Consider the following 24,099-nt stretch of genomic DNA (forward strand, 5'->3'; position numbering starts at 1 on the left):
GAACAAATTCTTCTGTGTTTCTGTATGAGGGCTTTCCTTTCAATATCTTACAATCCAGTCAGGCATGATTTTCTCCATTCAGTTTTAGGCCTCTGGGATTTGGAGGTGCCTTTCCCATACCAGAGACATTTCTGTCTGTTTACCCCAGACTGTGGTTACTGTTCAAGCCTGGTGTGTCCTTGCTGACCTTGGTAGATGCAAAAAGCCATCACCCCTGTGGTCTTTGCTAGAAGTAGCCCAAGGGGCTGGGGTTCCAGTGGACTGTTGGTCTTGTTGCTCCCTTTTTCCTCTGAGCATTTTCCTCATACAGGATCTGTTTGGTCAGTTAGTCCAATCTTCTGCTGCTCTAGCTAGGAGTTGATGGATAGTCACACCATGCCTGGATCAGCTGTGGTCTGCTTGCTCTCTTGGGTGATGCCTATGCAAAGATCTGTGAGGCCTCAGTTGGCTTGATTTTCAAACTCTGAGTGCTGGAGAACTGATTTTAACTTCCAGCAGTAGGGGCATGTGGACACTAACAGCACTACTGCTTCTTGACAAAATCGAAACCATATAGGTTATTCTTCCCTTTCCATCAAACCTTTGGTATTGTATGGAATCAACCACAGATTCTCTGAATGAACCTTAGTCAATGCTTTCCTGTCTAGCACCCAGACAAGACCGCTTCAAGTTTTGATGAAGAAAACCTCATCCTTAGCACCCTGGATCTCTTTTTCGCTGGGACTGAGACGACATCCACAACACTGCGCTGGGGTCTGCTATACATGGCCCTCTACCCAGAAGTCCAAGGTAAGCATGCAGTGTGTGCTCCTGATTAGGGCAGGCAGTGCTCCTGGAATTCAGGACAGCTTGGCAGCAGCAGAGACTGTGCTCACAGACCAGCAGCTGCTGAAAGCCCAGCAGCACAGACTTGAGGTGATATCTACCTGGGCATGGGTACATGTTTCAAGTCTACTCCTAAGATTGTGACTGGTCCAGGTAATACAAGTGCTGCAGTGAGTTCATGCCCTGAGGGAGCTCTGAGTCTAGGGGCAATGGTGAAGTCCATGATATTGTGATAAATTCCAGGAAAGAGTGGCAGTCTCAGTTGGAAATCCTCTCATAGCCTTCCTTTCTCTTTCCTGATGCCTTCTCTTTCTTTCTCTGTACTGGATGCTATTCAGAGTCCTTTGTATGCAATGCAGTGGCCTTTAATACATCTCTTTTCTGTCTGCCCTGCCTCATCCCCAATGTAGTGTTTGAGGGCTCCCGTAAAGTACATTTCATTCTCTTGTCACTGTTCTTATTTATGCCCTCACCCTGACATATGCTTTTCCCTCAGCCATGAAGCTACTTTCCCACTTTCTCCACAGAATAACATTACTGACCTCAGTATCCTCCACTAATCTAAATTACTGGCATGGCAATTAGTAGCATTATCTTATGCCAGAAATTACTTAATGCAACTCAACTAATGTGCTTATAATGTGGTATTCTTATAAAAACCCCACAGACTCTCATCCCTCCATGGGCTATGGCTGTTCTCATCCCTGTTGTTCACACAGCTTTCAGAACTGTTTGAGCAGGTGGTGAATGGAGACTCTCATGATACCATTTTCCAAACTGTGGATCAGAATTTAATAAAGAGGCATAAAACAAGTTTTGTGGCTCAAAACCAACTTTTTTCCCTAAGATAAACACAGAATAGATGAGATCAGAGTACTTCCCATGTACATTGATAACTTTATTTTTTAAATTTTATTTTATTGGTACATTTTAGGTATGCAATATAATGACATTCATCATTTTAAATTTGCCCCTTACATAATCTCTCTTGGTTCTTATTTTTCCCCCTTCCTCTGTTCCTCAACCCTCCATCCCTCCCTCTTTACAAAGACTTTGTTTACATTTTTTCATTTTCTCATATTAATTCCATTCCTTTCTTTCCTTTCCCCTCCCCCTCCCACTTCCCCTTCCCCTTTGCCCCTTTTCTTCCTATTTCATATTATCAATTATGCCTTTTAGTCCTTATTTACACTTTCAGTCTCTCACACTAGAGAAAATCTTTAGTATTTACCCCTGTGTGTCCCACTTAGTTCACTTGAGTGTCACCTCAATGTGCATCCATTTAGCTATAAATATCTCTAATTTCTCATTTTTTAAGGCTGAGTAGTACTCCATTTTCTAAGAAAAAAAAACATTTCCTTTCCCCAGTCTCCACGTGATGGGCACTTGGGCTATTTCCAAGTTTTAGCTATTATGAAATGTGCTTCTAGGAACATGGGTGCACATATACCACTCTGGTATGATTCTTTTAATTCTCTGGGGAAGATACCCAGCAGGGGAATAGCTGGGTCAAATGGGACTTCCACTCTTAGTTCTTTGAGGTATCTCCATACTGATTTCTGTAGAGAAAAGGGAAAGGGGATGTTACTAGAAACTATGCCATAAGTCCTAGTCTCCTGCGAGCCATGGCAGCACAAGGCGAATTAACTTATTATACAAGAAAGGTAGAAAAATGAGACTTTGAGAAGAAGCTGAGCTTTGGGTCTGATCAGTGCTGCTCTGGGTGCAAAGATGAAAGCCCCCAGATTACCCCACCTTTTGTTCAGTACATTGGGAGAAACAAATGTAACAAATGACTCAGGTCCGAGAGTTCAGTACATTGGGATAAACAAGGTGTAACAGTCCAAGAACAATGAGGAACTGAGTAGATGAAGATTTTGTTCCTTCCAGGATGACTTCAGCTGGTGTAATCTTTTCCTGGAGCATCATAGCATCACTGGATCATTGAGGTCTAACTTGTAACCGGGGGCCAAAATGTAATTATGTCTCAAAATGCCATAGCTGGCCTATAGGCATGAGAACTAGGCCTAATCAAATGATTTTTTCCCTCAAATTATGTAGTATTCCTCACAACATATCTCCATTTCTTTTTGCTTTATGTCAGGGTGTTTTTAGGAAAAGTGAGCCCACCCAACAATGGCTTCTCCCTATGTATTGTGAGCACCTACATAGTGTGTTTGACTGGCTTAGCTGTCTATAATAAGCATACTTTCTCTTAATTGGGGCTGTAAAAGGATTAAAATGTAATAAAAAATATTTTTAATGTTTGCTAAAAAACACAGAACTTTTGTTGAACTCAAATAAATATTATCTTCTGTTATACTTTTCTGCTGGGTGTTTAAGACCAAGTTATGTAAAGACCTATATTAAATGAAATCAACCTCTTGCTATCTAACAAGGTCAACTGAGTCACCTCAGGCATTGTCTTGGAACCATGCATAGACCCTCTTAGTTCCTCTGTCAGTGTTAGCTATCAAGATATGTCATGGCCTAGCTTGACCATGTTGCTTTCTGCAAAAGCATGGGAGATTTTTTTCCTCCAAGTGACATTCCTTTGCCACACTTTTTGTTGGATCTTTACTGTTTCAGTGTTCAGCAACCTCCCTGCTCAGGAGGTTCTGTGACTCACCAAAGATGCAGGATCTTGGAGAAGGTTCCCTCATGACCGGGATCTTTTTGCTATTGTTGTTGACCTTGGAGGGCCAGGGCCAAAATATTGGCTGTCATCTTAGCCCAGATACCTTTTTAGTTCTGGTCTCTAAACTTTGGTTGTTGAACACCCAGAAGAGAAGATCAATAACATTAGCATTGTAAGAGGAGTAGTGAGCTCAACTATTATAATTTACCTGGATATTAAGCATTTTGGAATAAAAATATAGTTAAAAGACTGTTATTATTGCCAATTATGGTTGTTCTAGTGGTTGAATCCCTAAGTAGCTCTCTTTTTATAGGATGTCATGTAGGGAAATTAAATCAGCTTACAAGTGTGCTTATTATCATAGGTGGCTGGAGTATAAGAGAAAGGCAAATATCTGAATCAAAAGGTTATTACCATAAACAATATGTTGGAAGGCCCATACAATTAGAGGACGTGAATATATTTGGTACATCAGAAAAGGAGCAGGAATAAATATCACAGTTATATAAAACCTTATGTTCCTCAATGTAGTTTGGTACCAAAAGCATTTTTCTAATAACAATCTTTTGAGGATGACCAATGTAGACATATCACAATAGCATATTTAGAATTTAACAAATGTAAACATTTTATAATAACATATTTAGAACTTAAACTTCAATGTAATCAATTTATAATAACCTATTGAGACAATATTTACTGTGGTGTGTCTCCCACAAGATTATGAAAATTGCTAGGTGGACCCTTTAGTGAATTAAGACCAGAATAATTATTTTCTGGGCAGCTGCTTTTTATTCACCAAATGGAGTATCCATAGTCTCTATTTACTTTGACAAATAAATCTTGATGGTACTTTGATCAATTAGCAACCTGGGGGAAGAAGGGCATGGCTTTAATTTAATAACATTTATCTGTAAGCCAATTTCATAAGAGGTGAATATCTTTCAAGAGAAATTTTCTTTTTCAAAATGTGAAAAGGGAAATGGAGGAAAAATTTTTTTAGCTCAAATGTACAAACAGACCGACAAATATACAAGACAATTTATGAAACTGGAGTGCACTCAAATATATTTGGCCAAATTGAATTATAATATCCCTTTTATGGTTTTCAGGTTTCTAATTGTATATAAGACTGGTCAAAAACTTTTGTAGTCAATTAATAGAGATCTGTTGAGATTAGAATCAGAAGGAATGCAAGCACTTTTATACCTGTAAATGTAAAAAGAACATTTTCAAGTTGTGTCCGCTACCTTTTTTTAATATATAAATCTACATTTATTCTTCCTCTGGGGCATCGTCTCAGTTCTGGACCCCACTGTGTATTAGTTGGTCATCGCTGGTGAGGTGGGTTGCTCAGGTGCAGCTGGCTCATAGCTCTCAGCCAGGGTGCTATCACCCATTCTCTGAGATGTTGGCGGTTCCACCAGCATGATCCATGGTCTCACTTTCTGGGAGGGCAGCCACAAGGTTTCATCATTATCTGTTAGGACACAGGCAAAACTTCTCCCCCAAGTTATTAAGGCAGGAGGAATTTTTTGATGTATGACCTTTTGTAATCTTAAAAACAAGTTTAATAATTTAAGTTCTAAGGTGGAGCAGACCATAGCTCCTTCCAGTCTTTGAGTCAAACAAACTGCACAAGAGGAATCACTCAAAATATTAAGAGGTTGGGAAGGGAAGTTTTCAATCACAAATAAAATGGCTAGCAACTCTAACCTCTGAACATGTGTAGGCAACACATAACTAAAGGAAGAGCTCCAAATTGATGCTTGGCCCTTAGAGGAGCCATTGGTGTAACAGTTTGAGGGATCTTGCTGTGGCTGAAATTGAGTATTCTTGGGGAGAATAAACTCATGCCCCCCAAAAACTGAAACAGAGGATCACTAAGATAATGATTATTTATCTGTCCAATGAAATCTGCACAGGGTACTTGGCAATACAACGCAGTTTGTAGCAGTGTCTGCATTTGGTCCCTATCAATTGTGAAAATAACAAAATGAGGATGAGCCTCAAATAATTGGTATGATTACATCCCCAGGAAACTACGTTTGCAATTTGCTCTAGATATAATTGTAGAGATTTCACTAACTGGTTAGATTAAAAACCACCATTCCATGGGTAAGACCTTGTTTTCATACCATCATCCTAACAAACCTGTAGGTGAGTGGGGGGTGTCAAGCACAAACAAATGAAAAGAGTTGTTAAGAAAAACCTGCCAGTTACGTAGTCTTTGTTCTATTAATTTTAATTGCTTTGTGCCTCTGGACTTAATCTTTGAGGGAAATTAACATCAGAATCTCCCTGTGGTATTTCATATAAATTCAGCAATTGAAAAGTTGCTATCCCTATTTTAGGCCTATTCCAATAAAAGGCAAATTGAGGTTGGTCAGTCAGCCACAAAGAAATGTTGAAAAGGCAGTCTTCTAAATCTGTAAGTGGCCACTTCTGGGGAATTGACACAGGGATTGGTAAGCCAGGTTGCCACACTCCATGGGAATGAGGCTGGGATGAACTGTCCATAAGTCTTGAGGCAACTGCCATTTCCCTGGCCTTTTTGGAATAATAAAAATGGGTGTGTTCCAAAGGCTCATGGATGGTTTTAAATGCCCTTTGCTAAGTTGTTCTAATATAAGTTGCTCTTAAATGGTTAGTTTCTCATGTGTTAGGGGCCATTGATTAACACAAATGGGGTCATTCAATTTCCATTGTAAAGGCAAAGCTGCTTGAGGCAGAGAAACTTCTTCAATAGCCAAAACTAGAAATTTGTTATTGCATCCAATTCCAAGGTGATTATTCTTCTGTTGCTGTTATATAGGCTGCATTCTGTCCTGAAGTTTCTTGCCTAATCCTATTTCTGGTTCATATCCCATTTTAGACATCATGTGTTGACCCAGTGAGGTTTCAGGGAGCAAAGTTGTCACTACAACACTCCTTTCTTCCAATAAATCTCTGCCCCATAAATGTACAGGTACGGGGACTATGTAAGGACAAATGTGTCCCAATTGACCATCAGGTCCTTCCTAAGACAGGGGAATGGAGCTTTGCAAAACTTGTTGTGGGGGGAGCCAAGGCCTACCAGAGATATTTTAGTTGGTTTTCCCGCCAAGATGATGGCCAAAAACATATGCCAATCATGGACACGTATACCCCCATGTCTATCAGTCCTATAAAGAATTTGCCATTCAATTTAATTTTTCACATAGTGTGGCTTTTGGAAATCTCTTGGGTGAAATAAATCTCTCCTTGAGGAATTTCTGGCTGAGCAACCTCTAGGGAATTTTTAAAGCTAATATTATTTAATTTAGGTTTAGTTAAGAGCAACAATTGTGCAATATCTCCTTGTTCTATTACCGAAAGTCCTGTGGAGCTAACAGGAACACACAATTCAGAGGTACAATCAGAATCAACAATAGCCAGAATAACCGTAGTGCCTTTCAAAGTTAGAGAGAATTTTCCAAGTATTAAAATAATTGTGTGGGGGGGTGTTCATCATGAATTCCTGTGGGGACAGGTACCAGAGTCTCACCTCCCAGCAGGTGAACTCTCCGAGCAGCAGGAAGATTTACTCCTGAGCTCCCAAGTGTTCCCGATGAGGGAAGAAATGTCCCTCCAGACACCCATGCCATCTGATTTTGCACTTACACATGGGTATGAACCGGTACTGGTGACACAGGGGACTGAAGCCCCTGGCCCTGATCTCCTGTAGTTTCCTGGGCCCAATTTCCATTTTCCTGGCAGTAATGTGTCATCCTTACCATATTTGGAGTGGCAGGCTTTAACCCAGTGAATTCCATTTAGACAGCGAGGGCAAGGGCCAGGCAGTGACTTACTTTCTTTGGATGCCTGGCCTAGTGGCTCTGGGTCAGCCTGTAAAGCCACTTTCATTTTGCAGTTTTTTCTGAGATGCCCCAATTTTCCACAATTAAAACATTTTAAATCACTGTGTGTACCGCTTAAATGTTGGGAGATGGCTTGAACCATCAGAGCCAAATTGCATAAAGGAGACCCAATATTTTGACATTCCTTAATATGTGCTCCAATATCTTTAGAGAAGCAAACAGGATTTATTGCCTGTTTGCAATCCATATTAGCATTTTCATAGGCTAGCTGTAAGATCAGGATGTCTGCTGCCTGGGAATTAGAAATCTGTCTCCTAATAGTTTGTTGTAATCTCACTACAAATTCTGTTTAAGTCTCCATCGGCCCTTGCATGATTTGAGTAAAAGATTTCATCAGAGCACCATCAACTGGCACAGAAGCCCAAGCCCTCTGCCGGAGGTCCTCTAGCTGGTGAAAGAGTAATGCTGGGCAACAGGCCTGCCTGCTTAAATCTGAAAAGTCACCCAAGCCCAATAACATATCAATAGTAACTTCTCTTAACTGAGTGTCTCCCTGAGCATTTTTATGAGCCTGTTCCCTGATTAATGAATGTAGTTCCACCTCAAAGTGGAGATACTGAGTGGGGGACAGGCACATATTGCAAGGTGAAAAACATCATGTGGAACCAGAGAGTAAGTCTGAAGTACATTGTCCAACAAACCCACTGTATAGGGGCTTTGGATGCCATTAGTTACCACACTCTGCCTGAGCTCCTTTAGGATGTTAAAATCAAATGAGGCATGAACATACATGTCCACCTCTGAGGATCAGGCAAAATTGAGCTAGGAAAGCACAAAGGGTCTCCAACCACCTTGTTCAACGTCACAGCCTTTTGCAGGGTATGATGATAGGGAGTGGTCCCAGATGTGGGCTTCACAAGGGGGGCAGCTAGGCCTTTGCAAGATACCTGAGGAGACTGAGGGCCTAGAGAATTAGGGTCTTCCTCAGAGTGCTGTGTGGTTGGAGCAGAAGCTTCAGTGAGATAAAAGCAAAGTGGGGAAGAAGCTGAACAATGGGAAGCCTGGACAGAAGGGCGGGTGGGGGAAGGGGTAGCCAATGTCTCCAGAATTGACTGAGAGAACTTGAGAACAGAGTGGACTAAGGCCCAAGTGGGCAGCATTCGGGGAGAATGATGATCACCCCTTTGCCAGGCCCCACAAAGAACAGTACCTACATGTTCCCATGCTATTAATTTAGTTGTCCCTTCCTGGGGAAAAGATGGGATGTACATTTGTATATCTTTTAACAAATCTATCACAGCATCCTTTGGTACTGGATACATAGCTTGCTTTAAGTGCAACTTAAGTAATTTGGCAAAGTTACACTGCTCTGATGATAGAGACTGACCCATATTTGTTACTCAATAAAGAGAAAATTACCCTCAGCTGAACACACTTACCACCAGTGTCCCTCATCCAAGTCCAGAAATTGTCCTGGGAGATCCATGTGCTGTCTCTTTTACTCCAAGTCTGTCTAACAGGCTAGTTCACCCCTGGACCTGATTCACATCCTCAGCATGCACCAAATGTAAAGAACAGGGAAGTGGGACATTAGTAGGACCTCTGCCATAAGCCCTAGTCTCCTGAAATCCATGGTAGCACAAGGTGAATTAACTTATTATACAGAAAAGGTAGAAAAATAAGACCATGAGAAGGAGCTCAGTTTTGGGTCTGATCAGTGCTGCTCTGAGTGGCAAAGACAAAAGTCCCCAGTTTACTGCACCTTTTATTCAGTACACTGGGAGAAACAAATGTAACAAATGACTCAGGTCAGAGAGTTCAGTACATTGGGATAAACAAGGTGTAACAAACGACTTGCAGAGAGTTCAGTACATCCAGATCAAGGTGTAACAATTCAAGAACAATAAGGAACTGAGTAGAGGAAGATTTTGTTCCTCCTAGAATGTCTTCAGCTGATGTAATCTTGTCCTGAAGCATCACAACATCACTGGATCATTGAGGTCTCAGTTGTGACTGGGGTCCAAAATGGAATTATATCTCAAAATGCCATAGCTGGCCTGTAGCCAGGAGAACTAGACCTAATCAAATGATTTTTCCCTACAATTGTGTAGCATTGCTCCCGACAGATTTCCACAGTGGTTGCACAAATCTACACTCCCACCAGCAGTGGAGCAGGGTTCCTCTTTCCTCACAGCCCCTCCAGGATTTGTAATTGGTTGATTTCATGATAGCAGCCATTCCTTCTGGGTTGAGGTGGAATCTCAGTGTTGTTTTCATCTGCATCTCTCAAATGACCAGTGATGTCAAACATTTTTTCATATGTTTATTTGCTATTTATACTTCTTTGTCTGAAGAATATCTGTTCATTTCAGATTCCCATTTTTGGATTGGGTTTTTAAATTTGGGAGGTCTTATTTTTTAAAGTTCTTTATGTATTCTAGATAGTAGACCTTTGTCTGAGGGACAGCTGGTGAAAGTTCTTTCCCCAATTGTGGGTTGTCTCTTCACAGTATTGGCAGTTTCTCTTGCTGTGCAGAAGCTTTTTAGTAAGAAGAGATCCCACTTGTTGATGGTGCTAGTTCACAGGCAACTGAGGTTTTGTTCATAAAATCTTTTCCTATACCAATATCTTCAAGAGTTCTAACTAACCTCTTTTCCAGCATTTCTGTTTAATATTTAGATCTTTAATCCATTTAGATTTTAGTGTAGTGAGAAATACAGGTGTAGTTTTAATCTTTGGCAAGTTGAAACTCAATTTTTCCAGGACCATTTATGAAAGAGGTCATCTTTCCTCCAGTGAGGGTGTTTGGCTCCTTTGTCAAAGATGAGGTGGCTGAGTGTGTCTGGAGTTGTTTCTGCATCTTCTGATCTGTTCCACTGGTCCGAAGGTCTCTTTCTTTGCCAATACCATGCTTTTTTAAATTACAGTAGCTTTGTAGTAGAGTTTCAAATTGGGGGTGGTAATACCCCTGCCGTATCTCTGTTACTTAGAATTGCTTTTGCTATTCTGGGTCTCTTCTTGTGCCAAATAAATTTTCAGATTGTTTTCTCAAGGTCCATGAAGTATGCTGCTGGGATTTCATTAAATCTATGTAGCAGTTTTGGAAGTATGGCCATTTTCACTATGTTGATCCTTCCTAACCAGGAGCAAAGGATGTCAATTTTCTGATATCATCTTCAATATCTTTTTTCAGAGTGCTATAGTTTTCAGAGAAGTGGTCTTTGATGTCTTTGGTTAGGTTAATTGCTAGGTATTTCAGTATTTTGGAGGCTATTGTGAAAGGAATTTTTTGCCCTATTTCTCTCTCAGTGAGTCTGTTGTTTGTGGGGAGGAAAGCTATTTTCTTTTGTTTATTGATCTTGTATCCAGCTGCTTTACTGAATTTGGTTATTAAGTCTAGAAGTCTTTTGGTGGAGTTCTTGGGATCTTCTCTATAAAGCATCATGTCATCTGCAAATAATGACAATTTGACTTCATTTCCTATCTTTATTCCTTTTATTTCTTTCTCTTCTCTAATTGCTATGGCTAATGTTTCCAAAACTATATTGAACAGGAGTGCTGATACTGGACATCCTTGTTTTGTTCCTCATTTTAGTGTGAAGCATTTCAATTTTTTGATCATTTAGTGCGTTATTGGCTGTTGGTTTTTCATAGATGGCTTTTATGAGATTGAGGTAAAGACTGTCTATTCCAATTTTTTGTAGGTTTTTTTTTTATCACAAATGCATGTTGAATTTAGTCAAATGCTTTTTCTGCATCTATTGAGATAATCATATGCTTTTTGTCCTTGGCTCTATTGATATAGTGCATTACATTTACTGATTTGCATACGTTGAATCATCCCTGCATCCCTGCAATGTATCCTACTTGCTCAGGGTGAATGATCTTCTTGATGATCTTCTGTATTCTATTTGCCAGTATCTTATTAAGGATTTTTGCATCTATGTTCCTTAGTGAGATTGTCCCATAGTATTCTTTTTCGGTTGGGCCTTTCTCTGCTTTGGGGATCAAGGTAATGCTTGTTTCCAGGAAATAATTCATGAGTATTGCTTCCCTTTCAATTTCATTGAAGAGTTTAAACATTAGTGGCAGTAGTTCCTCTCTAAATGTCTTATAGAATTCAGCAGTGAAGCCATCAGGACCTGGGATTTTCTTAGTTGGTAAGTTTTTAATTGCATTTTCAATTTCATTGATTGATATTGGGTCATTTAGAATATTTAGGTCTTCTTTGTTCAACTTTGTTAATTCATAGGTATCTAGCAATTGGTCCATTTCTTCTGTGCTTTCCATCTCTTTGGCACATAGGTTCTCAAAGTAGGTATTAGTGATCCTCTGGATTTCTGCTGGGTTCATTGTAATTTCATCCTTTTCATTCCTAATTGCATGGATTTGGGCCTTTTCTTTCCTTTTTCTGATAAAGTTGGCTAAGGGTTTGTCAATTTTGTTTATTGTTTTGAAGAACTTACTCTTGGCTTCATTGGTTTTTTTGTATCATTCTCTTAGTCTCCATTGCATTGATTTCTGCTCTGATCTTTAAAATTTCCTCCCTTGTATAAGCTTTGGGTTTGTCCTGCGATTCTTTTTCTAGAAGCTTGAGGTACGGCATAGGTTGTTTACACTTGATCTTATCCAAAAGGCCGAGAAGCGATTGGCATAGGTTGTTTAATTGGGCTTGCTCTGTTTTCCTAACATGAGAATTCACTTCTATGAATTTCCTTCATAAGACTGCTTTCATTGTGTCCCATAGATTCCGATGTGTTGTATTGTCATTTTCATTTAATTGAAGGAACTGTCTGATTTCTTCTTTAATTTCCTCTATGACCCATTGGTTATTCAGAAGTATGTTGTTCAATTTCCATGTGTTTATGAAACTTTTGCAATTTGTTTTGCTATGAATCTCCAATTTCAGCCCACTATGGTCTGATAATATATAGGACATAACTTCAATTCCTTTGCACTTACCTCAACATGTTCTGTAAATGAGAATGTGGTCCATTTTGGAGAACAATCTGTGTGCAGCTGAAAAGAATGTGTATTCTGATGTTGTGGGGTGGAACACTCTGTAAACATCTGTTAAGTTCATTTGTTCTAGAGTTTGATTGAGTTCTAGTATTTCATTGCTTTTTTCGGTCTAGTTGATCTGTTTGTGACAGTGGGGTATTGAGGTCACCCACTACTATTGTATTATTGATTATATGATTTTTCATGTCCATTAGTATTTGTTTAATATAGTTAGGCACACTAGTGTTTGGTGCATAGATATTTATGGTTGTCATCTCTTCCTATTGGATTGTTCCCTTTACAAGGACATAGTATCCTTCTTTGTCTTTCTTAATCAGTGTTGGTTTGAAATCCACCTGGTCTGCAAAGAGAATAGCTACTCCTGCTTTTTGGGGGGATCCTGTCCAATGGAGTATTATTTTCCAGCCTTTAACTTTCAGTCTATGAGTTTCTTTTTGAATTAAATGTGTTTCTTCTATGCAGGATATTGTTGGATCTTGCTTCTTGACTAGTTCTATCAGTCTATTTCTTTTGAATGGTGAATTGAGACCATTAACATTGATGGTTATAACTGACATGTATTGACATGTCATTGTCATGACTTTTTCTTTCTGTTGGATTCTCCCCCTTTGCATTTAATTTCTTGATGCACCCAATGGATTCATTCTGCTGGTCTTCCTGGGGCTGTAATCCTCATTGTCTTTTCCTAGAATAATGGGTAAATTTTGGGAGTGCTGCTTTGGTATCCATGAAATTCTTAAGGTACTATTTGTCATGAAAGTATCTTATTTCTCCATCAAATTTGAAAGATAATTTTGCAGGGTGCATCAATCTGGGTTGGAGTCTGTTTTCCCTTAGGGGTTGAAATATGTCACTCCAAGCTCTTCTTGCCTTGAGGGTTTGCATTGAGAACTCTGCTGTGACACTGATTGGCTTTCCCTTGTATGTGATGTGTTTCTTTCCTCTGACTGCTTCTAGAACTTTGTTCTCCTATTGGATTTCTGAAATCTTAACAATTATATGCCTATGTGCAGGGTTTTTTTTTTTTTTTAATCATGGCTAGTTGGTGTCCTATATGCCTTACTTATCTCTTTCTCAAATTCTTTTCCCTTGCTTGGGATGTTTTCTGACATCACTTCTATGAACAGTTTTTATGTCATTTGCACTCTTTCCTGTTTCTTCATTGACTCTGATCAGTCTTATGTTATTCTTCTTTGCATCGTGTAGCAGCTGCTGGGTTGATTTCTCATCATCCCTTACAATTTTAAAGAAATTTTTATTCTCCTGGTCACTAATTGCAATCTTATCTTCTGTATCTGAAATTCTGTCCTCACATTTGCTCATTCTGCTCCGCAGACTTTCAATGGAGTTTTCAGTCTCCTAGAAATCTGTTTGCATCACTTTTATGGATTCCATTTGTTTCCTATATTGGGATTCCATCATGTACCTCAGCTCCTCTATTTTTCATCTGTATCCTCTCTAGATTTATTCATGTCTTACACTATGGGCTCAATCTCTGCTGTTGTGTGAGAAATTATTTCTGATTTCATTTTTTCTAGATCCTCATTAGTCACCAGTTAAGGGAGTCCAGGTGGTTGAGTATCAGATTGTTCCATCTTGTTTCCCTTTGGAGTTGCTGTAGATCAACTGGAAGTCTGGTTTTGAGGCTTGTTTATGTGTCTTCACATTTCAACAGGGGTTGGGGGACTTCTCTGCTGGGAACCATGAAACAACAACCCAGAAGCCTCCTACTCTGCACTTGGAGCAGTGGCACAGTGAGGTGGAAGCCTCCTGCTCTGTGCTGGGAGCTTACATTGATAACTTTTTTTGTACTATCTGTTCCATATATTGATAAAAAATTCTTGCTTTATATGTCTTTATTTATGTATATGTATCTTAAATCATGATGTAAAGTGCATTTCTATCACAGGAGTACATTTTTTAAAAAGTTTAAAGTTTCCAAGTTAGGATGTTGCATTAGGGTTCTCAAGAGGAACAGAATCAATATGAATTTATGCATGATTATGCAAGAGATTAATTAGGTGAGCGTACAGGGTGAGATATGGAAGAACTGAAAATGATCCACTGGAAGCTGGGAAATTCAGAAGAACCAGTATCTGTTCCAGCCAAGAAGTTGGAAGCCTCAGAACAAGAGGGATCAAGGGTGCAAAGCCAGTCAAAGTCAAAGAATCCTACTACAGTGTTACCAATGTAAGTCTGCATTCGAAGGCTGAAGGCACTGGAGAATGATTTCCAAAGGCAATAGCCGAGGCTTGAGCTGTCCCAAAATGGAAACACTTGTTTTTTCTCACCCTCTTTTTTATCTATCCAGGATGGGTTGTCCCCTCTGGCTGAGTTTGCTGGCCTATGTGTCAGCCATGCATGCACACACCTAGAAGTGCACTTTATTAATTGGCCAGGTGGTTCCTACTCAAGTCAAGTTGATCTATCACAATAATGATCACAGATGGAAACTGGGCTTCTGGAATAGAGGATCCAAAATAAGAATGAACTAAAATTATAGAAGTTTACACCTATGTTCATAGCAGCACAATATTCAGTAGCTAACAAGTGGAAGTAACCTAAGTGATTATCAACCATCAAGGAGGAAACAATATGTGGAATATACATGAAATGGAATCCTACTCAACTTTAAAAAGGAATAAAATTCTGAAGTATGCTATAACAAGTGTATTGTTAATAAACCAGACACAATAGCATAAATGCTGTATGATTACACTTATATGATGTATTAGAGTTGTCAAGTTCACTGTGAACAAATGGAGAATCGTGGTATCCATGCATTGGGAAAGGAGGAAGTGAGGCTTCTTTTATGAATACAGAGTTTCAGTTTTGCAATATGAAAAATTTCAGAGACTGCACAGCAATGAGAACATATTGAAAATCAATTAACCCTAAGTTAAAATGATCTATGTGGTACATTTTATGGTGTGTATATTTACCCAATTAAAAGTATGGTACTTCAATTAATATTCCTTCTAGAAAATGGACAGTAAACAAATGTTACCTGTTTATTTCTCTCTGGAGGGAAAGAACTGAAGGCTTTATAAAGCCTGTAGGGTTCCAATGACCTTTCCAGTGTTGTTCTGTTGTATCTAGAATGAGGCCTTTCTTCTCACTCTCTAATACTCTCAGCAGGAAGAATGCCTCTCCACATTAAGAAGGGATGAAGGAAAAGGCAGTAAACACTTTTCCTATGTAGGGCTTGTTCCAACAATGAAACATCTCTTCTGCTTACATTCCGTTCACCGGAACTTAGTGACATGGCCACACTTAGTCAAAAGAGAATCTGCAAAATGTAGTTTTCAACTGGAAAACCCAGTATTCAGTTGAAATCCCTATTGGTGTATAAAAAGAAGAAAATGGGCTGGGGATTTAGCTCAGTGGTTTTGCTGCCTCCTGCACAAGTTCAAGGACCCGAGTTCATCCCTGGTACCAAAAAATAAAAATGAAAATAAAGTAAAATAAAAATAAAAAGAAGAAAACATATTGGGTGGCAAGTAGTGGTTTCTATCATTGTTTTGGATCCTCACCTAAATCAATGCATATAAATTCTCAAAGAATCCCTAAAATGAAGGCATATTTATCCTCATTAATAACAGGAAAATTGAGCCTGAAAGGCCTTCAGTAATCTGCAGCAACACCATTGTAGAGCAAGAGTTTCCTATCCACCTTCAACTCACATATTTCCTTAAGAAGTTAGAGTCCATAGATCTTCTGTGTCTGATAGTTTGTGTCCTCTCTATGAAATCCGTGTGTTGACACCTAAATAGCAATGTGATCTTATTGGGAAGTGGAGGTCTTTGATGTGATTAGCTCTCCTGAGTGGGACTAGTTACTAAATGAAAAAAAAAAAAAAGGTTTCAGAGAGCCGCATTGCTTCTTGGCACTGTCCGCACACAGCAAGAAGGTGCAGAATATGAATGAGACTGTGGTCCTCCCAAGCACCAAGATTGTTGGGAATTTGATCTTGGATTCTCCAGGATCCAGAACTGGGAATAAAATGCCATCGTTTGCAAGCCAGTCCCTGAAGGGAACTTTATTATAGCAGCCTCAATAAGACATGACCCCACTATGAACTTAGCTATGCTCATCGTGGATATTCAGTTCCTTAGGCCACACAGGCTCGGGAAATTTTGAATACTTGCAATTTCCTAAATATGCCCTAAAAAGGGGAAGGTCCTTTTAGTTGATTTTCAGATGGATGATAGCTAAAATCAAACAGGTAATCTCTAATAGTACATTCCCATATCTATATAAATAAATCTTATAATTTTAAGAAATAATTGAACCCCCATTCTCTTCTAGAAAAAGTACATGCTGAGATTGACACAGTGGTTGGCCAGGGGCAGCAGCCGAGCTTGGTCAACCGAGAGTCCATGCCCTATACCAACGCTGTCATCCATGAGGTGCAGAGAATGGGCAACATCGTTCCTCTGAATGTTCCCAGGGAAGTGAGTGTTGATACAGCTTTGGATGAATACCACCTGCCAAAGGTAAATAGATACTCTGAGCCTTTGCCTTCAAGCCTGTCTTAGACTTCATCCTAGAAAATTATCAAATGTGTTCCAGTCCTAAGGAATCACTTACATGAGCAGTGATATGCCATCCTTTATTGTCGTAATGCATGACATCTGCAAATTAGAGGAGAAAGGTTTATTTTGGCTCACAATTTGTAGATGTTTCAATCCATGGTTAGGTGGCATGCCAAAGCAGGGTGGCATGGCAGAGGTACACGGTACAGGGGATGCAGCTCATGGTATGGTAGGAAACAAGGAGAAATCAAGGGAGGAGAGAGGGAGACACACCCATGCAGGTCATGCCCCCAGTCACCCACCTCCTCTGACCAGGCTTCTTTAACCTAACAGATATCATTTGAAAAATCTATCACAAAATCCTGTACTCGTAGAATGTTAAATATGAAAGGACATTTGAGACACTCAGCTCTCCAGTCATGCTAACACTTCTGTTTCTAACATAATATTCCCATTTTGCATTACCTCAAATTTACTTATAGCCCTGTGGTGGACAAATATGACTAAGAAAGGTAGCCACTTCTAGCTGTGCAATATTGACTACTATAAAGGGGGACAAAGGAAAAACATGTATTAAGCAACAATTATGTGTATTGGACTATTAGCCTATTTCAGAATGTCTTAGTTCTCAGAGTAAATTTTATTTCCACTTCATAGATTAAGGAGAGACTCAGAAAAAATTATTTTGTCAATCACTCAATTACAAAATGACAATGGTTGAAATCCAGAACCAGCTGTATGCTGATTATTTTCACTAGATAATGCTCCCTCTCAGGACTTGCTTTCATTCGACTGGGAAATAATCTCCCCTCAGTCTTTCTCCATTTGCCCCTGTTAAGTTTCCCATTTTCACCAACAGAAGACATCTCCTGCTATGGGCTCTTAAGATCTCCACAGTCAGCTCTTCTGTGTCCCTGGCATCTTCCATGCACAAACCATATTTAGGTGTCTCCCTTGTGCTCTGGCCCACCTGCTCACCTGTGTGGATCTGTGCTAGTTTGTCTAAGTCCCTCTGAATGGGCTTCACTCAGGGACACTCTCCAGTGGAGAAGCCCGAAAGCTGTTCCACTGAACACTGCCAGGTAGTGTCACTGCAGAGCCAGGAAGTCCTTCCTTTTTAACTGAGCATCTCCTGGGTGTGGCTGAGGTGTGAACACACCAGGTGCTCTTTGTATTTTTCAAACCATTCATCAACCTCCAGAGCACCAGGCCGTCTCACTAAACTGCTTTTACCACTAATTTTTAGCATCAGGTTTGATAACCATCCTTGACACTAAGAAATCTAATTGCACCTAGGTAGGAGCTGTGTCTTTGACTTAAGACAGACCTTGTTTAAGAAATAGCTCTATGTCTTCCCCCTCTGTGGCTCTGAGTGCATTGAGAAACCTTGAGGCTTCAATTTCTTCATTGGAAAAAAGCACTTAAACTCACCTCGGGGTTTGCATGGAGGTAAATATGATCTTACATACAAAGCTTCATACTCAAAATAGCGATTATTACTTTTTAGAAACCCAACAAATATGCACTAAATATGTAAAACATTTGGGTCTGAAAAACAACACTGAGCAATATAAGGATGGAAGCACCTTGTTAGAAATCATAAGTGGCCAAAGGAAACTCTCACTGGTTCTACAAAGATGCTCTCAGAATCCTCCAGCTAGAGTGACAAATAGGAGCCAGATGACATGAGGAGGAGAGGCTTTTGAAGAAAGTGAGTTTGGAACCAACAATTAAAGAAGGTCAAGAAGTTAGTTTATGGAAAGTTAAACCAAAGAATCTTCATGAGATAAACAACATGGGAACATGGGCTGTTAGAAAGTCCACCTTAGTGGGAGCACTGGTGTTTCTGCTTTTGTCTAGATGTTCCCCCAAAAGGCTCATGGGGGCATAGGTGTGGTTTTTTGGAGGTGGCTGGGACTAGCATCTGTGGTGCTGGTATTGAGGCTGCCCCAGCCTGAATGTGAGTGCTACCCAGCCTAAGGGATAGCAGTCTGGATGGAATATAAGGGACATAAAGAGGGATGCTGCAATTACTTGCTGCTGTTTGTGTTCTGCTGTCTTTTGCCCACTCTGTGACCCCCCTCTGCCATGCCACCCTGCCTTGAAACCACTCAATTATGGACTGAAACCTCTACAAGCCATGAGTTACAGTAAATCTTTTCTCTTTAACTTTGGTTGTCAGGTGTTTTCTCTCAGCAATAAGAATAGTAACTAAGACACCAGGAAAAACAGAAGGGAGGGTCCTGTTGAATCAGAGGATGGGTTTGTGACCTGAAAGTGTCAGGAAGCATTCAAGGATATCAAGCTTTGTATTTGAGTACATGGGCTATGTAACATGATTAAGTCATGTTCAAAGCACACTGAGCTCTCTGGATATGGTGCAGATTGAAAGGGTGGCAGGAGAATAGTAAGGAGGCATTACAGGAGCCTGGGTGAACAGGCAACAGACCCAAAGAGGAGCCTGTTTTGGACAGGGAATGGAAGTGACAGAATGAACTGAGAGTTAAATTAACCAGCTTCACTGGTGGGGCCTATGAGGAAGCATGAGGGAAAGGCTCACTCTCTTGCCTCCAGGATTTCTGGTCCTGTGCTGGAGGAACAGAGGTTCCTGGCCCTGGCTACCTGTTAGTGTTACTAACCCTGCTGTGAGTGGGGAGAGCAGTTGATACTGGAGGGAAAAGAATGAAGACTCACTTGAGAAGGTGATGTCTTTCCCTTTGCAGAGTTGGTGTGGTCGTCACATCACTGAGGAGCTGGGTGGTTTGGTCACTGTGTGTGCTGCCTGGCTGTCACATTGCTCTCTCCTCAGTACCTACATGTCCCATCCTAATCATACACTGACATCTCTCTGCAGAATACACCCATTCAACACTCAGAAATAGTCTAAACTCCCTGAAACATTCCCTGCAGGCAAAGCCAATCTGTCCTCCTGAGTGGCCCTGTGAAAAAGCACAGGATGCTGGAGACTGAGCTCAAGGAATGGTGGGATTGGCAGGGTGCAGGAGCTGAGACCCACAGAAGGCTCCACCCAGGGAGCCCAGGACTCTGTCCCCGAGCCTGAGTGTGTTGCATGGCTCAAGCCTCCCCTGACTATCTGCTGCCTTTTCTAGGGGACCATGATCCTGACCAATTTGACTGCACTGCACAGGGACCCCACAGAGTGGGCAACTCCAGACACATTCAACCCAGAGCATTTTCTGAAGAATGGACAGTTTAAGAAGAGGGAATCCTTTCTACCTTTCTCACTGGGTGAGTTGTGAGGATAAGAAGTCAGATCACAAGAGTCCCTCCCTCCAGTCTTCCTTCTCTTCTCTCTAGTCCTTGTCTTTGAATAAGATTCTTCCACTTGGCCCAGCCCAGCAGGACTCCATGTTGCTGTTGGCTGCAGCCCAGCAGTCCCTGGATTCCACATTGGTTCAGATCCTACCTGAAACCCAGTCATTCCCTTTCCTGTGATGGAGTTTTCATATTTTCTAAGATCAGTTCTCCACAGTAATAGAGACAGGGGAGAGAAACTCATACCCTGACTCTTGCCCACAAAGAAGGTTGGAGATCTTCCAACTTCATAGAGAGTTTGTCACAGTTTCTTCTCAAGTTCACAAATTTAGCTCACACCAAAATAGTGATGATATTTAAATATGGAGTTTGGGAGGTAGCAAGGAACAGCAGCTCTCTACTTACCTCACGGGCATTAGAGTGTGACTTGAATACCACCACTCAACTAGATTGGGTTATGCTTTATATGAAATTCTTAAAGACTTCTTTTTGCTTCTATAAATTTTCATTACTTTTTAAAACTCCATTTAGTAAATATATATTTTATGCAACATGAACTGTTGAAAGGCTGATTCAGTGAAATCCCTTTCTCCTTTATTTTCAGCGTATATTGAAATGGCTTTTTAAAACACCTAACATCATAAAATCAGTAGCAATTCATCTTACATTTCAACCATTTTGTTGTAAATGTTGGATATATATTCAAAATGATATCATAAATTTTTAAATTACACATTTAGCAAACCTGTATTTTGTGTCACTCAGTCCTGAGGATATAAACATGAATTAAATAGAGAACAAAAGAACATCTGTGTCATGGAACAAATGCCCTAGTGCAGTCATAGTGAACCTTTTAGATACAAGTGACTAAGCAGAAACCCAAAACCCACTTATTTATTGCAATTAAACCTGAATAATGAGATTTTAGTTTAGGAAAAGCAACTCATACCTTAACATCCTTTGTCTTAAAAGGAATACAATTAACAAGCATGTTACAGATGGTCTACCAGTGCCCTAGTGTAACCTCCCAAGGTTCAAATTACCATCATCACTCAGGAGATAATGAAGTGAGGCCCAAACAAACATATGAATTATAGTCCTAATATTCCTGAGGGTCAGATAGAGTCAGTGTCCATCAGTTTGATCAAAACCTAAAATTTGTGCCTTCCTCACCATGTTTTCTGAAAACAACATAGTGTTTCCCACAAACCATCCTGTGGAAGGCATGGAATTTGCTTATAATTAACTTATAGTGAAATCAAGATTGGCTTTTTGAAGCAGCAGCATTTTATTGCTGGTGACACTGAGGCTCATATGGGATGAGGTGGAATTTGCCCCCAAGGTGGTGGGGTTCCAAAGTCCATGTATGTTCTCCCTGCTGCATGGCACTGGATGGATGTAGGAATACCTCCCAGGCTTCCTGTGTATAGTATTTTCATGTTTTCTCTTACCGCGCTGTTTCAGGTTCACATTTCAATTATTATAATGATTCTTGTTCATGGCTGTAGCATCAGATCTATGAGAAGCTGATGCAGTAGGGATATCGCCCTTTGCTCATTCCACAAAAGTGCTTCACCTAATCATTGTTGCAGCTCTGCTGACAGGAATCTTATTTAAAGTCCATGCCTTTAAAAGAAGAAAGGATCCTCTGAACCTTGTGGTGTGCACCTGCATGTCATTTCTTCATATTTCAAGTGCCTCTTCTGCATAGCTGCTTCATGTTTCACCCTGTTTAAAAATGTCTCCTATCTAAATTTGCTATAGTATGAAAAGGACATGTAATGACACATTGCTGCTTTGTAATTGAGAATTGTATTACACTCTCTAGAATACAGACTTTGCAAACAACTTACCACATGCAATCCTTATAGATACCTAGTAACTAATAATTAGAGAGGAAATGGATTGTATCTTCTTTTGTAGTGTAATCAAACTAAAAAATGAAAGAATAGTGTCATCTCCAAAATCATGTGCCCTAAGAAAAAGCAGAACAGGGCTAAAGACTCAAATTTTTGTACTTCTATTCTAGGGCTTACAACACAATGAATAGAAAGCAATATATCTTTCCATTTTAAAGAGTGTTCAGTTTAAAATTCATTGAGTTCATACCATATGTATCTTTTAGAATATTGCTTTGTAACAGACAGTTCAAAACCTCTGTGAGTTAAAGCAGTGAGTGTTTGTTTTTGCTTACGCTGTGCGTGTCAGCTGTGTGGCTCTGCTGACCCTGACCAGGTTCTCTTGCATGGTGAGGAGGTCAGCTGGCTACAGACTGATCTAAGACAACCTCTGCTGAGACAGTGGTGTACTTTCCTCAGTCTTTCTCATCCTCCAGCAAGCCAACTGAAGGGAAAACAAAAGCACATAGGGGCCTTAAGGTCCAGGCTGGGATGCAGCGTCAAAGGACTCCCCCTTCTTTCTGATGACCAATGTAAGCTGTAAGACCAGGCCCAATTCAAGAGGAAAGGGAATTAATTACTACAATTGTTGAGTAGAATAAGAAGGAAGTCACTTTGCAATCATGGTGCAGCCAAGGAAAGGGGAAAATTGGAGATTTTTTTCCTCACTATTTCTCACTCTGATTGAGAAGAATAAAATTTAGAGAGCACAAGAGATTTTCCTTGGGTTCTCACCAAAGATGTTGACAGAATGTGACACAGTAAAACTGGAGAGACAAAAACATGAAAACAATCAGTAGGTTAACAAAATACATCTGGTTTTTCTAGCACATTTCTATCTTTGGCATATTGTTCCTTTTCCTCATGTTTTTTCTAGAATTCCTGCTCAGGAAGAAAATGGTGCAGACATCAATTTCTCTTCTTGGAAAAGCTGCCTAGGTGTAGGGTTGTTGCTTTCCATGGTTAGCAGGTTCACAGCTGTTTCTGCACATTCAGATGTTCTTGTCCTCACGGAAGTCCCCTCCTCTGAACCATAAAAAGAAACAGGCAGCTGCATGATAGGAGTCTAGTTTCTCAGGTCAAAAGGAAATCACTGGATCATAGACAACTGGGTTAGGAAGACAACTTTACTATACACGTAATTGATCTGGTTGGTTAATGATGGGGAGAGGTACAAATATCTGCTATCCCAGGTCAAAGCTTTGCAGTGGAATAGTCCTTCCTTTCATCATTTTGAAAACTAATGAATAAATGCCATCTATTAGGGTGTTTGCTAGTCATAGCACACTGGTTGGACAGAGAGATCTTCAACACGGGAGAAAGAGTTCTCCTTGGTAATGGTTTAATCCCAGTCACCAAGTGGCCACAGATGTAGCTAGTTTTTTAAACCTGGTTCTTGACTCTGCAAGCCTACTTTTGACATAATATATGGATTGCTCTAACAGAATCTTGAGACAACTGATTTGGTATCATTTTAACAAGTTGCTAATCCTACTATATGTGATGGGTACAAGATAAAGATCAGAACATTCATGAGTTAGGCACATGGCAATGGAAAACAACAGGCACAAAGTAATAAAACAATGGTTACCAGCTATATTCAGATTTACTGAGCACTTTTGCATACACAATCTAATTTTATTCCCTCAGCAAACTGCAACAGAGAGAACAAACTGGAAGCAAGCATACATTAACAAATCCCCAAAAATATTTATTGACACAGATAAAGTCAAAGTAACAATAACATCATATAGGATTAGCTGCATAAAATATTGCCTGTTATATTCTACAGGGAAATCACCACTGATTTGAGGAAATATGTCAAACTGTTACGTATAGTTTGACCAGCGTTTTAGGATTAAAAATATATTTCATTATCTTCTTTGTACATTTCTTTTTTCTCATTTCCTTCATGTTTAGTGAATATGTATTACTTAGGATGAATGAAGGCTATTAAACAGCACATATGAATTTGGTGACTGTTATTGGTGTGGACCATCATAGCCCAGTGGAAAAAGAGGCCACTCACTCAGGGAAGGTGGCAGCAGAAGCCCAGATCAGGTTT

General features: G+C 40.0%; 1 protein-coding gene across 2 annotated transcripts in view; it reads left to right on the top strand.

Annotated features, from left to right (window-relative positions):
• LOC147827397 (cytochrome P450 2J2-like) overlaps positions 1 to 24,099 on the top strand; it is a 61,001-nt gene that overhangs the window by 27,068 nt on the left and 9,834 nt on the right. Inside the window, exons 6-8 of one of the 2 annotated variants that reach the window (XM_087214660.1) lie at positions 648 to 789; positions 16,634 to 16,821; positions 19,971 to 20,109. In XM_087214660.1, the coding sequence (XP_087070786.1) occupies positions 648 to 789; positions 16,634 to 16,821; positions 19,971 to 20,109 (469 nt within the window). The remainder of the gene's footprint in view (positions 1 to 647; positions 790 to 16,633; positions 16,822 to 19,970; positions 20,110 to 24,099) is intronic. The other variant, XM_087214661.1, reaches the window with a different exon arrangement.

This window comes from Heterocephalus glaber, unplaced genomic scaffold (genome assembly GCF_053883595.1).
Source record: "Heterocephalus glaber isolate CG9 unplaced genomic scaffold, H.glaber_assembly_v1.0 deba00001447, whole genome shotgun sequence".
Taxonomy (NCBI): Eukaryota; Metazoa; Chordata; class Mammalia; order Rodentia; family Bathyergidae; genus Heterocephalus; species Heterocephalus glaber.